The 13,731-nt window shown below is 53.8% G+C and overlaps 1 protein-coding gene across 2 annotated transcripts; it reads left to right on the top strand.

Annotated features, from left to right (window-relative positions):
• The first annotated feature begins 272 nt into the window (after positions 1 to 272).
• Positions 273 to 13,669, top strand: SLC44A4 (solute carrier family 44 member 4). Of its 2 annotated transcripts, none has more exons than XM_047733880.1 (21): positions 273 to 361; positions 2,274 to 2,322; positions 2,858 to 2,931; positions 3,060 to 3,138; positions 4,540 to 4,639; positions 4,720 to 4,845; positions 5,011 to 5,071; positions 6,380 to 6,467; positions 6,551 to 6,637; positions 6,898 to 7,133; positions 7,242 to 7,341; positions 8,201 to 8,293; positions 8,561 to 8,663; positions 11,066 to 11,325; positions 11,408 to 11,502; positions 11,582 to 11,685; positions 11,798 to 11,871; positions 12,104 to 12,174; positions 12,282 to 12,376; positions 12,449 to 12,533; positions 13,417 to 13,669. In XM_047733880.1, the coding sequence occupies exons 1-21, from the start codon at positions 328 to 330 to the stop codon at positions 13,539 to 13,541; spliced, it is 2,139 nt and encodes a 712-aa protein (XP_047589836.1). In that variant the 5' UTR covers positions 273 to 327; the 3' UTR covers positions 13,542 to 13,669. The 2 variants fall into 2 exon arrangements, with proteins under 2 accessions (XP_047589836.1, XP_047589837.1); XM_047733881.1 differs by having other exon boundaries at positions 313 to 361; positions 6,554 to 6,637.
• Positions 13,670 to 13,731: the final 62 nt, after the last annotated feature.

Here is a 13,731-nt window from a genome sequence, read left to right as displayed (position 1 = left end):
GAGTCCAGCAAAGGGCTAAAAGACAAATCTCAACACTTAATCCGGCAGGAGAGTATAGGTGTGAGTCAGCTGCAGCTGAAGTAATTTGCAAAAACATGATTTTCTTAAAGCGTGTCCTGGTCCACGGCGCCTGTGGCAAGCAGCCCTGATCTGGTCCCAGGATCGGCCTTCGGGCCTCCAGCCGGGCACTGCCCAGGTGGAGTTGAGAAAGGAACTGAGTGTGTCAGGACCACAGGCGGAGGTGGGGCTGTGACGTGTGGGAGGGCGGGCCAGGAGGCAGGTGAGTCGCTAGGTCTCCCTGGCTCCAATCACTCTGGAGACTAAACCATGGGGGGAAAACAGGACGGGGATGAGGCCTATGGTGAGTCTGAGGGCAAGGCTGGGGCAGAGGCCTAGGACCCTGGGAGGGAGGGGAGGCCAGCCTGGCTGCTCTGGGGGAGTGAGGGCTGGGGCTGGCCCCAGGGAGAGGAGCTGAGGGGAGCCCTCGGTCCCTGAAGGGAGGGCTTGGAAAGAGCTGATGGAAGGAAGTAGACTCTGGGTCCTGGGAGGAGGATTGGGTTCAGGGCTGGGAGCCTTTGCCAGAGAGACTTTGGGGAGTAAAGCTGGGGTCTCCTTGAGGAGTTGAGGCTGGAATCCGGGTCCCTCGGGGCAGGGCCCTGGGCAGCAAACCTGAATGGAAGAAGGCAGGGTCAGGGTCCCAAGCAGGAAGATGGGGTTCAGGGGCCAGGAGGGTCTATGTGCGGCAGAGCCTGTAAGGGGTGAGGCTGCGGTCTGGCCTCTGTCAGGAGGAACAGCTGGAGTCCCTGTGAGGAAGAGGAGTTTCAGTCTGGACCCTGGGTCTCTGAGGGAAAATGGTGCTAGAGGTCTGCTTCTCAGAGTCTCTGTGAGCAGTGACAGCAGGAGTGCCATTTGTCTGGGGGTCTCTATGAGGCGTTCAGACTGTGGGCCTCTGTGGAGAGGGGGCCAGGGCCTGCCTCTGGGGTCTCTGTTAGGAGGGGAGACTTCTCAGGAGACCATGAGAGATAAGGGTAGTGGCTTCACAAGGGCTTCCTATGAAAGGTAAGATGAGGCAAGAGGGAGCAGGGATCCTATCTGCAGAATCTCCATGAGGACCCAGGGCTGGGAGCCCATCCCAAAGACCCCCTAGGATTAAGGGTGGGGTGGTCTGAGATGGGAGGAAATTGGGACACCCGCTTCTGGGATCCCTGTGAGCGGTAAGGCCTGGGCCTGCCTGCAGGGGTCCCTTGAGGCTTGGAAGTCTGAGCTCCTGGTCTGAAGGGGAGGGAGGGCCATCCCAGAGGCAAACTTGGGTTCCTAAGCAGGCTAGGGGAAGGAGCAGAAGGCCTCTCAGTAGACTTCCTGGAACAGCTTTGGGTCAATCATTGATCTCATGTCTAAGAGCCATGGAGGGACAGAGTCCAGAACACCTAAGGAGAATGAATCGCACCCCTTCCCACACTTGCCCAACCCTCTGCCCTGCCTCCTCTGTGCCAATACAGGACCCTAGTGGCCTGGCCCCACCTCCTCCCTGTGTGTACTCAGGGAGGACCAGGAACAGGACATGGCCACAATCTAAACCAACCACAGTCTCAACCACCAGGCTCAGGTGTCACCCTGACTGCTCATCCAGAGACTGGCAGTGGCCTGGGATCCTTTTGGGTGGGGGGCTTTACAGGGGTCCCTCCTTGGCCCAGTCCTGTCCTGCAGGAGTTCAAGCCTTTGGCTCCAGTTTTTCCCTGTGGCCTTGGGCCAGAGTGTGGAGGTAGGGCCTGGGGCAGCTGTGGGGAGGGCTGTGACTTCCCTGAGGTGCTTAGATTGGTGCCCACCCTAGCCTGGGTACAAGGAAGGGAGAGGGAAAAGGATTGGGGCAGGAGAGCCACTGAGGTGGCTTCACTCAGAGTCCCACATCCCAGCTGGAGGGAGACACAGGACAAATGGGCCAGAAAAGGGGCAGGAGGCAAAAGCTATTTCCATGGCTGCCAGCCTTGAGGTGTGGGCTGGAAACAACCTGTTAAGGCCCCCTTTTCCCCTTTCTCCAAAGAGAGTGAGTGGGCAGCAGTGAGGCTGCTGCCCAGGTCTTGATCCTACCTCTCCTGCTCTCCAACTTCTCCCACGAGCCCTGCCCTTTCCATCTTCCTTGCATTCCTGAGGGTCAGGGTAGAGCCTGGGCTAGGGTAGGATCACCCTGCAGGGAAGGAGGTGGGAGGGACAGGAGATGGGGAGAGACATCCCCTCAGGCCCTCACTCTCTCTACTCCTCCCCGTGCCCCTCAGGAAAACCAGCCAAATATGACCCCTCCTTTCGAGGTCCCATCAGGAACAGGTGAGTTCTGGGCACTTCCTGAGCTAAGGGGTGGGGGTCTTGATTTTGCATTGTATTTGCTGAAATATTGGTAAGAAGTTTATAAAAAAGAAAACTCCTGCCCCAGGAGAATGGTGCCCTTGGATGAACTCTTGTGTCTGGAGCGGGCACAAGGGGCCTTCTGGGGTGCTGCTGCTGTTCTTTTTCTTGACCTGGGAGCTGGCTACACGGGTATGTGCTCTTTGGGAAAATTCAGCCAGCTGGGCACTTAGGAGTTGTTTACTTTTCTGTGTCATGCTTCAGAAGTTCCCTCACCCAGAAAATGATAATTTTGTGTTTTTTTCATGCCCCCCACACACCTTCCTGAGGACAAATGGAAACAACTCCTTCTTATTTATTCCCTGTTAGAATTTGTTTTTGTGAGAAAAAGGTTTTCTTAGAAAAATAAAATAAAACCTACCGACACCCATTCTCCAGCATCCCCCAACTCCAACCCAGGACTCCCCCAGACCAGCACCCCGCCCCTCTCCAACAGCTTCCCCGACTTCTCCCCCAGGAGCTGCACAGACATCATCTGCTGTATCCTCTTCCTTGTCTTCATTCTGGGTTACATCGTGGTGGGGATCGTGGGTGAGTTTCCAGCAGGCGCGGTGCTGGGGCCCTGACAGGTGGGGAGGGGCAGGGACCATCCCAGAAGCTGCTCTCCCCCCACCCCCAAATCCCACCCTCTGGTGATTCATCTCTCTGTCTGCCTCCAGCTTGGGTGTACGGAGACCCCCGGCAAGTCCTCTACCCCAGGAACTCTACCGGGGCCTACTGCGGGGTAGGGGCTAACAAGTGAGTACAATGGCAGGAAAAGGACCAGATGGGGGGCCCCTGGGTGGCTCATTCGGTTAAGCGTCTGCCTTTTGCTCGGGTCATGATCCTGGGGGTCCTGGGATTGAGTCCTTGCTCAGCAGGGAGCCTGAGCCTTCTTCCCCCTCTGCCTCCCATGTCCCCTGCTTGTGCCCCCTCTCTCTCTCACAAATAAATAAATAAAATCTTTTAAAAACATGGGGCCCCTGGGTGGCTCAGTCGGTTAAGGGTCTGCCTTTGGCTCAGGTCATGATTCCAGGGTCCTGGAATCAAGCCCTTGCATCAGGCTCCCTGCTCAGCAGAGAGCCTGTTTGTCTCTCTCCCTCTGCCTGCCGCTCTGCTTACTTGTGTTCTCTCTATCTCTCTGTTAAATGAATAAATAAAATCTTTAAATAGATAGATAAATAAAAGAGGGGGATGCCCAGGTGGCTCAGTCGGTTAAGTATCTGCCTTTGGCTCAGGTCATTATCCCAGGGTCCTGAGATGGAGTCCTGCATCAGGCTCCTTGCTCAGCAGGGATCCTGCTCCTCCTTCTGCCTGGTGTTCCCTCTGCTTATTCTCTCTCCAACAAATAAATAAATGAGATCTTAATAAATAAATAAATAAATAAAAATTAAAGGGGAGGCCCACAGGAGGTAAGGTGGGCAGCGGGCAGAAAACAGGATCCCAACACTCGGGCTCCAGATCCTTCCTTCATTGCCCACAAGCCACAGCCTCCCCACTCGAGGCCACATTGAGCCGCCTCCATCTCTGGGCAGTTGGCTTCTGATTCCCTCCAAAAATGGGAGGCAGGGCCATGGTTAAGTGCATGGGTTTTAAAGTTCAGAGTTTGACATTTGATTCCCCAGCTGAGCTAAGTTCTGGTCGTATGGCCTTGGGCAAGGTAGTCAACTTCTCGGAGCTTTAATCTTTTCTTCTGAAGTTCAGAGGGGTGTCCCCAAACTGCCATCAGTTCCACCAGCAGGAAACTTTCAGTAAATAATAAAACCTTAACAATGACATGGGCGTTTACTATGTTCCAGGCAGATGGTGTACTTTGCACACACAAACTCATTTAAACCCTATGAAGCAGGTCCTATTACCTTACACCTGATGGAATTGAGGCAGTGGGCGGTTAAGTGACTTGCTCCAGGTCATAAAACTCTCAGCCATTTGGTAGCAGTTTCGAGGCTCAATTACTCTGGGAAATCTTCCGAGTGCCTCCTGTATCTCCCCAGGAGAACTGAGCTTCCTAAGGCCAGGAGCTGAGTGCTATGGGTCAGGGTGTGGGCCCCACACACATTTTCACTGGGCCCACTGTATCCTCGAGGTACGGCCCTGGCATTCCTCTCCCCACACCTGACCGACCAGACCCTGATGCCCACGTTTCCTTCCCCTCCACAGAGATAAACCGTATCTTCTCTACTTCAACATCTTCAGCTGCATTCTGGCCACCAACATCATCATGGTCGCTGAGAACGGCCTGCAGTGTCCCACATCCCAGGTCAGAGCCTGGGACACCCCTCTACCCGGATTGCCCCCCGGGTGCGGGTACCAGCACCTCTGCATGCTCTCTGGCCTCAGGTGTGTGTGTCCTCCTGCCCCGAGGTCGCATGGACGGTGGAAGTCAGCCAGTTCTCACAGAATGTTGGGGAGGTCTTCTACACAGCAAACAGGAACTTCTGTCTGCCAGGGGTGCCTTGGGATATGGTGAGAGTTGCCTCCAGTGTCATCGCTGTGGTCAAGGAGGAGTCACGTGGGTGGGGAGAGGGGCAGTTGGGTAGGTGACTGTGGTCATGGTGGGGGTGGTGCGGGGGCTCCCTCTTTCATCCTGCTCTGTGTCTGCACCTCTGTATGTCCTCCCCCTACCCCCAGCCAGTGATCCAAAGCCTGCAGCAGGAGCTCTGCCCCAGTTTCCTCCTCCCTTCTGCTCCAGGTGAGAAGCTGCACTCCTTCCTCGGGCAGCATTTAGTCCTGTATTCTGACTGCTCAAATGGGGAAGCCAGACCCAGAGAGAGGAGTCACGCAGCTTGTTGGGCCAAACTGGAATTAGCACTGGGTCTTCATTTTGCTCTCTGCCCCTTGACCCTACCATCTTGTGCACCTGCTGAGTGCCAGGCACCCAGGCGAGACCCAGGGCAAATGAAACTGCTCTGGGTTTGAGCTACATTTTAGGTGCAGGGATCTGAGATGTTGGCAAAGAAGCTGCATGAGCACCCCATGGAAACACAGCTGGGCAAATGCACCCACACACGTTAATATCTGTGCTCTGGGCACAGACTGGATGTACAGCCAGACTCACAAGCAAATGTGGCTGGGTGCTGGGATTGCCGCTGGCTTTTTAATTTTTTCTGTATGTTCTTCTTTCCAATAGTCATGGTATTTTTAATAGGAAAAATTTTAATTATAACATGAGAAAAGATAACCAGTTCTCAAAATAACTACAATAAAAAGATCTCAGGTGAATGCTCCAAACTCAGATCCAGATTCCAACACTTTTGAGCTGTGTGGTCTTGGGCCAATTACTCAACCTCTCTGAGTCTCGTTTCCCCATCTTTAGAATAGAAATGCCAAAGCCAGACTGCCTGGCAAAGTCATTGGGAAGGTGGAGATAAAGGGTTCTGTAGGCACATAATAGGTACCGCAGGAAATGAGGAAGGGGTGAGAAGTCTTCCCGGAGGAAGTGACCTGGAGATGCAGTTGAGCAGGGAGTAATGGAGGGGATTTCTAGAGGGAGAACACTCAGAGAGAAGCTCAGGGAGAGCAGAGGTACAGAGGTGAGGCCAAAGTGGGCTGAGCTCAGATGGTGGGGCCTTGAAGCCTGGCCAGGGAGCATGGGCTTTCCAGGGCAGAGTTGCTGGAAGTATCTGAGCAGCCGAATGCTCTAAAGCCCTGGAATGACGAGGCCTGGTCTCCCTGGCTCTCGGGCAGAGGGTGGGTTGAAGGGGGGGGTGGAGGGTGGGTGGAGGCTGGAGTGTAAGAGGCCAGAGGAAATGCTGTCTCCACCTGGCCGTGGCAAGGACGGGAGGAAGGGGTCCTGAGAGACAGTGAAGGAAGCTGGACAGGGCTGTGCTGGCAGAAATCCCCTCTTGGCTGTGGAGTCAAGAGCAGCTGTCTGGGTGGGGGAGGGCAAAGCCCATCTGTCCTGCCTTCCCTAAGACCACTGGGGTGCTGGGTGGAGCCAGAGGTTTTCAAGGCAAAGCTCTGGGCCCTCCCACCCAGGAGCCCGGTTCTCTCCCTCCAGCTCTGGGGCGTTGTCTTCCACTGTTGAACAGCACTCTACCTGAACTTCCAGGGATCTCCAGCAACACCTCCATCTCCCAGGGGATCAGGTGGGCCTCCTCTGCCCCCACACCCCTGTCCCATACCCCTTCCCCCCACAACAGCCCCATGTGACTCTGTGCACCCCCTCCAGCAGCGGTGTGCTTGACAGCCTCAATGCCCGTGACATCACTGTGAAGATCTTCGAAGACGTTGCCCAGTCCTGGTATTGGATTCTTGTGTGAGTCACCCGATTCCCCTACTCTCTCCTTCCCTGCTGCCCTCCCCCCTCCTCTGGCCCCTAGCCCAATGTCTGAAACAAAAATTTTGGACAGAGGGGGAGGAGCCAGAGCTCAGAACTGACCCCAAACCCAACAAGATCCATAAGAGAAAGGGGGTCTAACCTGGGGACACTGGGAGCTTGAGGCATTTGGGAGCCTCTGGAAGGGAGAAAACTTAGGGGACCAGGGAACACCCTCACCTACCCCACCCTGCCTACAGCACCCTAGCTGTGGCTCTAGTCCTGAGCCTGCTGTTCATCCTGCTTCTGCGCCTGGTGGCGGGGCCCCTGGTGCTGGTGCTGATCCTCGGGGTGCTGGGCGTGCTGGCCTACGGCATCTACCACTGCTGGGAGGAGTACCGCGTGCTGCGGGACAAGGGTGCCTCCATCACCCAGCTGGGCATCACCACCAACCTCAGTGCCTACCGCAACGTTCAGGAGACCTGGCTGGCGGCCGGTGAGTGCCCTGCCCACTGCCGGACCCGCAGGCCAGCCTGGGGCTGCCCAGGGCCTCGCCAAGCCCTGCCCCTTACCCCTGGCCGGTCTGCTCCCTGTGCACCCTCAGTGATCGTCCTGGCTGTGCTTGAAGGCACCCTGCTGCTGCTGCTGATCTTCCTGAGGCAGCGGATCCGCATCGCCATCGCCCTCCTGAAGGAGGCCAGCAAGTCAGCATCTGCCTGGGGGGGAGATGAGGCAGAGGATGGGGGTGCAGGCGTGGAATGGCAGTGCTGGGAAGGTGGCAGGGAGCCCCGGAGGAGAAGGGCAGAGTTACACAGTGGTTAACACCACTATGTGACTCAGTGACTCCAGTTTTCTAAGACTCGGTTTACCCATTTGTGAAATGGGGACAATAATTTTTTTTAAGATTTTATTTATTTATTTATTTATTTGAGAGAGCATGAGCAGGAGGAGTGGTAGGTAGAGGGAGAAGCAGACTCCCTACTGAGCCAGGAGCCCAATGCAGGACTCGATCCCAGGACTCCAGGATCATGACCTGAGCCGAAGGCAGATGCTTAACTGACCGAGCCATCCAGGGGCCCGTGGTGGGGGGTAGGGTGGCAATAATAGTTCCTACTTTGTAGGGCTCTCATGAGGATTAAATGAGTTAGTGTCTTGTCAGCTTCCAGAACAGGAAGCAGGCTCTCCGTGAGGATCAGTCAGAATGGTAACTGCCATTGTGGCGGTCGTGGTTGACGTAAGGAATGGCAGAAGCCCAGGTTTTTCCCACCCAGGACCTACCTGCCAAATCCATCAGGAGACCATACTTTAAAGACTCTTTCCCTTATCCTCCCTAAAGCTGCCCCAGGTTGCTTCTCTGTGATTCCAATTTCTTCTAAGGGTCCCTTGAGCTTGATTTATTCAATTCAGTTCATTCCGTGAGCACCTACTGTGTGCCCAGCCTGGGGGACAGAGGAGGTCCTGGCAATGACGGCAGTGGGGACCTTGCCAGGGTCAGCCCCAGGAGAGGATGGGTGGACGCTGGGGCCTGGGGCCATACTGAAGGACGCTCTTACTTTCCTACAGGGCTGTGGGGCAGATGATGTCTACCCTGTTCTACCCTCTGGTCACCTTTGTCCTCCTGCTCATCTGCATTGTCTACTGGGCCATGACCGCCCTGTATCCTTTGCCCACATGGCCTGGCCCTCCTAAGGCGGGGAAGGGGAAGGGGTTGTATTTACCTGTACAGTGCAATTGGAAGAATGTGCCCCTTCATCTGGGCAGACACAGGCCTGCCCCTGGACAGAGTTGAAAGACTGAACCCAGGCTGACTTCCCACCCTTTGTGCAGTGAACAACCTGTGCAAGAACCTGGGAAGGTGTCCCTGAGGAGGGGACCTGTGGTGACCCTCATGTGACTATGCCTTGTTCCTTGACTCCCCTCTGGGTACCTGGCCACATCGGGGCAACCCCAATATGTCCTCTGGGCACCCAATGCCAGCTTGCCCGGCTGTGAGAAAGTGCAGATGAATACATCATGCAACCCCATGGTGAGGGGATTTGGGGTAGACATGGAGGGGGCCACAGCAGGGCTGAGGGGACCTCAGGGGCCAGCTGGTCCAAATCCCTCATTGCACAGCAGAGACAGAGGACCGGAGAGCAAAAGGAGGTCCCTCAAGATCCCACAACAGGCCCCCAGCAGAGCCAGGAAGGGAGCCAGCAATGGACTCCTCCAGCAGTGCTCCCCCTCAGCCACCCCTTACTCAGAGAAGGAAACTGAGGCTCGAGGCGACATGAAGCCCTGGGAAAGCTGGGTACCGGCACTTCCCACCCTCCCCTGCCTGGACTGGACTTGCCTTTGCCAGGAGAACTGTTAGCCACTTCGGCCTCCAGTCTCAGTCCATTCATCTGTAAAATGGAGACAGTCGTAATACCTGTCCCTCGGGGTGGCAGAGAAGATTGAATGACATCAGGCACATAAAGTGATTTGCACATGTCTGGCACCTGATAAGAGCTGATAACTGTAGATGGGTTTTGTTTCATTTTTTTAAAAGCCTTTTTCCTAGCAGCATGGTGCCTTGGGCAATAGGCAGGTGGGGGCAGCAGATGGAGAGAAGCCGCTTCCCCACATTCTGCCCTGTGAGGTTTCCAGAAAGTGCAAGGGACTGCAGGGGGTTTGCTGTCCTCAGAGCTTTGGTGGCGGGGGGCCACCCCTTGGAAGCTGGGACCAGGGCCTTGCTCACAGGCATTAGGGCGCTCTAAAGCAAGAGAGGGAGGGAGGGAGGGAGGGAGGGAGGTTTACATTTAGGGAGGACCCACCCTGTGCCAGGCACTAGGTATGCAAATCTCCAAACGACCGGGTTCTGGCTTCCAGCTGGCTCAGGATCTAGCAGCAGAAACTGACACAAACACACAATTACAAAGTGGAAAGTAGTTTATTTTCAAATTTCAAAAACACTTTCAGCGATTTCAGCAATTCTCAAAATTTTTGTCACATTTCCTGTAAAGGGTTTTGTTTTTACTTTTGCGTCTTTTTACTTTTTATTATGCAAATTTTCAAACTCACAGAAACCCTCAGCTTCCCACTGTCCTTGTTTCATCCATCTCTACGCCCCCAACCCCACAATTCTTTTTTTCTGGAGTTTTGTTTTTTTAATTAATTAATTTATTTTCTTTTTTGGAGTTTTTTAAGGTAAATTCTGGACATAAGTGCCAGTTTACCCATAAACACATCAGGATGGATCTTGACAGATAAGGACTTTTTACTTTATTTATTTATTTTTTAAGGAATCTCAACCCCCAACATGAGGCTCAGACACACAACTCTGACATCAAGAGTCGCACGCTCTACCGATTGAGCCAGCCCGGTGCCCTGACACGGAAGGACTTTTAAAAGCATAACCAAATGGGCGCCTGGGTGGCTCAGCTGGTCAAGCGTCTGACTCTTGATTTCAGCTCAGATCATGATCTCAGAGTGGTGACCTTAGGGTGGTGGGATTGAGGCCTGGGGCAGGCTCCCTGCTCAGGGAAGAGTCTGCTTCAGATTCTCTCCCTCTCCATCTGACCCTCTCCCTGCTCGCACTCTCTTTCTAAAAATAAATCTTTTTTAAAAAATTTTTCTTATGTTAGTCACCATACAGTACATCATTAGGTTTTTTGGGTTTTTTTTTTTTAAGATTTTTATTTATTTATTTGACAGAGAGAGATCACAAGTAGGCAGAGAGGTAGGCAGAGAGAGGGGGAAGCAGGCTCCCTGCTGAGCAGAGAGCTAGATGCCGGGCTCCATCCCAGGACCCTGAGATCATGACCTGAGCTGAAAGCAGAGCCTTAACCCACTGAGCCACCCAGGCACCCCTACATCATTAGTTTTTGATGTAATATTCCAAGATTCATTGTTTGCTTGTAATACCCAGTGCTCCATGCAATCCGTGCCCTCCCTAATACCCATCCCCAGGCTCACCCATCCTCCTGCCCTCCAAAAATAAATCTTAAAAAAAAAAAAAAAACAACCAAAAATAAATAAAATAAATATAAAAATAAGTAAAAAGCATAACCACTATACCATTATCACACCGAAGATTAACAATAATTCCTTAATACCATCTAATACCCAGTCTGTTCATTTTTGCTAGAAAGCATTTTGGTTGACGTTGCAGAGGCTATCTTAGAGGGGCTTGCTGACTGAGTGCCAGGGAGAGAGCTAGGGGCTAGTCACACTGCCTTCACACCCTTAAGGCTTGGCCCTCGCAGCCTGGGAACTCTCCTGCCCATATAGAGACGGAAGGAAAACGAATTACTCTCACACACTAGGCAGTCTGAACCCAACTAGAACCTGACGAATGATTTCCTGGAAGGAAATGGCTTCCCCAGCTCAGGGAGGTGGCTACTTCCCTCCCTCTCCTCCGGGAGTGGCAGGAGTTGGCTGGGAATGACCCTCCTCTGTCACCACCAGTCCCAGCCCATGAACTCCTCGTGCCCGTGCCCGGGGCTGAGGTGCGTCTTCCAGAGCTACTCATCCACCGGCCTGGTTCAGCGTTCTCTCTTCAACTTGCAAATCTATGGGATCCTGGGGCTATTCTGGACCCTCAACTGGGTGCTGGCCCTGGGCCAGTGTGTCCTGGCTGGCGCCTTTGCCTCCTTCTACTGGGCCTTCCAAAAGCCCCAGGACATCCCCACCTTTCCCCTGAGCTCTGCCTTCATCCGCACACTCCGGTAAGCCCCGGGCAGGGGACTGGAAAGTGTGAACCTGGGAGTCTCGGGGTCCTCGGGCTGCCTCTGACTCCCTCCTCTGCAGGTACCACACTGGGTCGCTGGCCTTCGGAGCCCTCATCCTGAGCCTTGTGCAGATAGCCCGAGTCGTTCTGGAGTACATCGACAACAAACTGAGAGGTAAACAGCTGGCTCACCTCCTCTTGGGGAGGGGCTGCCACGGGATAATGACCAAACATGAGCTCCCCATTTCTCCCAGGAGCCCAGAACCCCGTGGCCCGCTGCATCATGTGTTGCTTTAAGTGCTGCCTCTGGTGTCTGGAGAAATTTATCAAGTTCCTAAACCGCAACGCCTACATCATGGTGAGCCCCGGGGGAATGAGCAGCCCCTTGTTCTGGGGTCCCTTGGCTCAGGCCCCGGCCCTGGCCCAGGTGAGCTCCACACAGGTGACTCTGACCTTTCCACCCCACTCAGATCGCCATCTACGGGAAGAATTTCTGTGTCTCCGCCAAAAATGCCTTCATGCTGCTCATGCGGAACATTGTCAGGTCAGGCTCTCCGCTCTCCCTGGCCCCCTGCTGCGATCTCCCAACCCAGGCTGGCTCATGAGCATGCCGGGCGGGCTCAGAAGGGTCTCGAGCTTGGTTAAATGTTCTGCTGCCTTTGTCTTGAAGCACAAATGATTTTCATTTGACATCTGTCACAGCAACTTATATAGCCAATCCTGTTCCTAGCGCTACCAGGGCACTCAAGCCTGACCCACCCCAACTTCCCATACAGGGTGGTCGTTCTGGATAAAGTCACAGACTTGCTGCTGCTCTTCGGGAAGCTGCTGGTGGTTGGGGGTGTCGGTAAGAGCTGGGGCTGGGAGTTACGGGGACAGAGGGCAGAAGCACAGGGCAGCCAAAGAGGTGACCTCAGAGGAGTGACGACACTGACCTCCAGACCTGTCCCACAGGGGTCCTGTCCTTCTTTTTCTTCACCGGTCGCATCCAGGGCCTGGGTAGAGACTTTGAGAACCCCTCCCTCAACTACTACTGGCTGCCCATCATGGTGAGTGACTCCCAGGCTCTGCCTTACAGTCCAATCCCCCAAACGAACTCTAACGCTCCCTGGATCTTCCAGATCTCCATCCTGGGGGCCTACGTCATTGCCAGTGGCTTCTTCAGCGTTTTTGGCATGTGTGTGGACACGCTCTTCCTCTGTTTCTGTGAGTAACACTCCCTCCCACCTCCCCCAGATGTCAAGGTACCAGATTGTTTAGGATTTTTTTGGAGACTTGGGACTTCTAGAAACAGCAACTTTGGGAGTTAAAGGAGCCAAAGTCAGAGGAAGCCTCTTCGGCCATCCAGGGGCTTGCAGAAAAGCGAAAGTGAGCTGTGGGGCTGGCAGAGTCTCCCAAGAAAGAGCATTCCAGGGCAGAGGCCTCTGGTGTCTTTCCCCAGAAAATCAAAGGTAGACCTTCACCACAGGAGACTTCCCAGCAGGTGGCTGTAGTGAGTGCGGATTTTCTCACCCTCCTAGGACCATTGAACAACCCCATTTCTTCAGATAAATACAGTATTGTAAACGTATTCTCTCTTCCTTAGGATTTTCTTAACATTTTCTTTTCCTTGGCTTATTTTATTTAAGAATACAGTATACTGTACATATACAAAATGCGCTAATGGACTTTTTATGTTATCAGTAAGGCTTTCGGTCAACAGTAGGCTATTAAATCGGGGGGGGGGGATCAAAAGTAATAGGCGGATTGTTGATTGCGTGGGGGTCAGCGCCGCTAATCCCTGTGTCGTTCAGGAGTCAATTCTATGTCCATTCAGGGTTTAGTACGCACTACAGTCTGCAGTATGCGGCTGACCTGCATTTTTTCTGTTAAGCCCAAGCACGCTATGAAATAACAATATTACTGACGCCACGTCACCCCAGGGAAACTGAGATTACATAACCTGCCCAGTAGGTTACCAAAACTGCCCCCAAAAGAACAGCCCATGTTGGTGCAGCCTGCACCCATGCGGCTAGTCTCCTCGTCCCCGATCTTCCCGGGGACTGGGGGGCCCTTGGGGTCCACTCTAACGGTCTATGTTGCGGCTCAGTGGAAGACCTGGAGAGGAACGACGGCTCCCCGGACCGGCCCTACTACATGCCTACATCCCTTCTGAAGATACTAGGCAAGAAGAACGAGGCGTTCCCCGGGGACAAGAAGAAGAAAAAGAAGTGAGAGACGCGGCCCCGATCAGGGCTGCTCCCCTCCTGTACAGCCTCCCAGCATCACCCCGCCTTCCAGATCTTGATTTTGTAGTTCAAAACAAATTATTAAATGTTGATATTTTGTTTTCTCAAAAAGTCCGGGACTTCTAATTAATTGCCTCCATGACGACGTGCAGCTTTTTTTTCGCCGCCTGGCCCTT

The sequence above is a fragment of the Lutra lutra genome, chromosome 6 (genome assembly GCF_902655055.1).
Source record: "Lutra lutra chromosome 6, mLutLut1.2, whole genome shotgun sequence".
Taxonomy (NCBI): Eukaryota; Metazoa; Chordata; class Mammalia; order Carnivora; family Mustelidae; genus Lutra; species Lutra lutra.
This window is presented reverse-complemented; position numbering and strand designations above follow the sequence as displayed.

Coding starts and splice junctions, on each gene's coding strand:
- SLC44A4 (XM_047733880.1), top strand. CDS start 328: ATGGGGGGAAAACAGGACGGGGATGAGGCCTATG. Junction 5,072..6,379: donor CCTCCTCCCTTCTGCTCCAG/GTGAGAAGCTGC, acceptor CTCTCCCTCCAG/CTCTGGGGCGTTGTCTTCCA. Junction 11,686..11,797: donor ACCGCAACGCCTACATCATG/GTGAGCCCCGGG, acceptor CACCCCACTCAG/ATCGCCATCTACGGGAAGAA.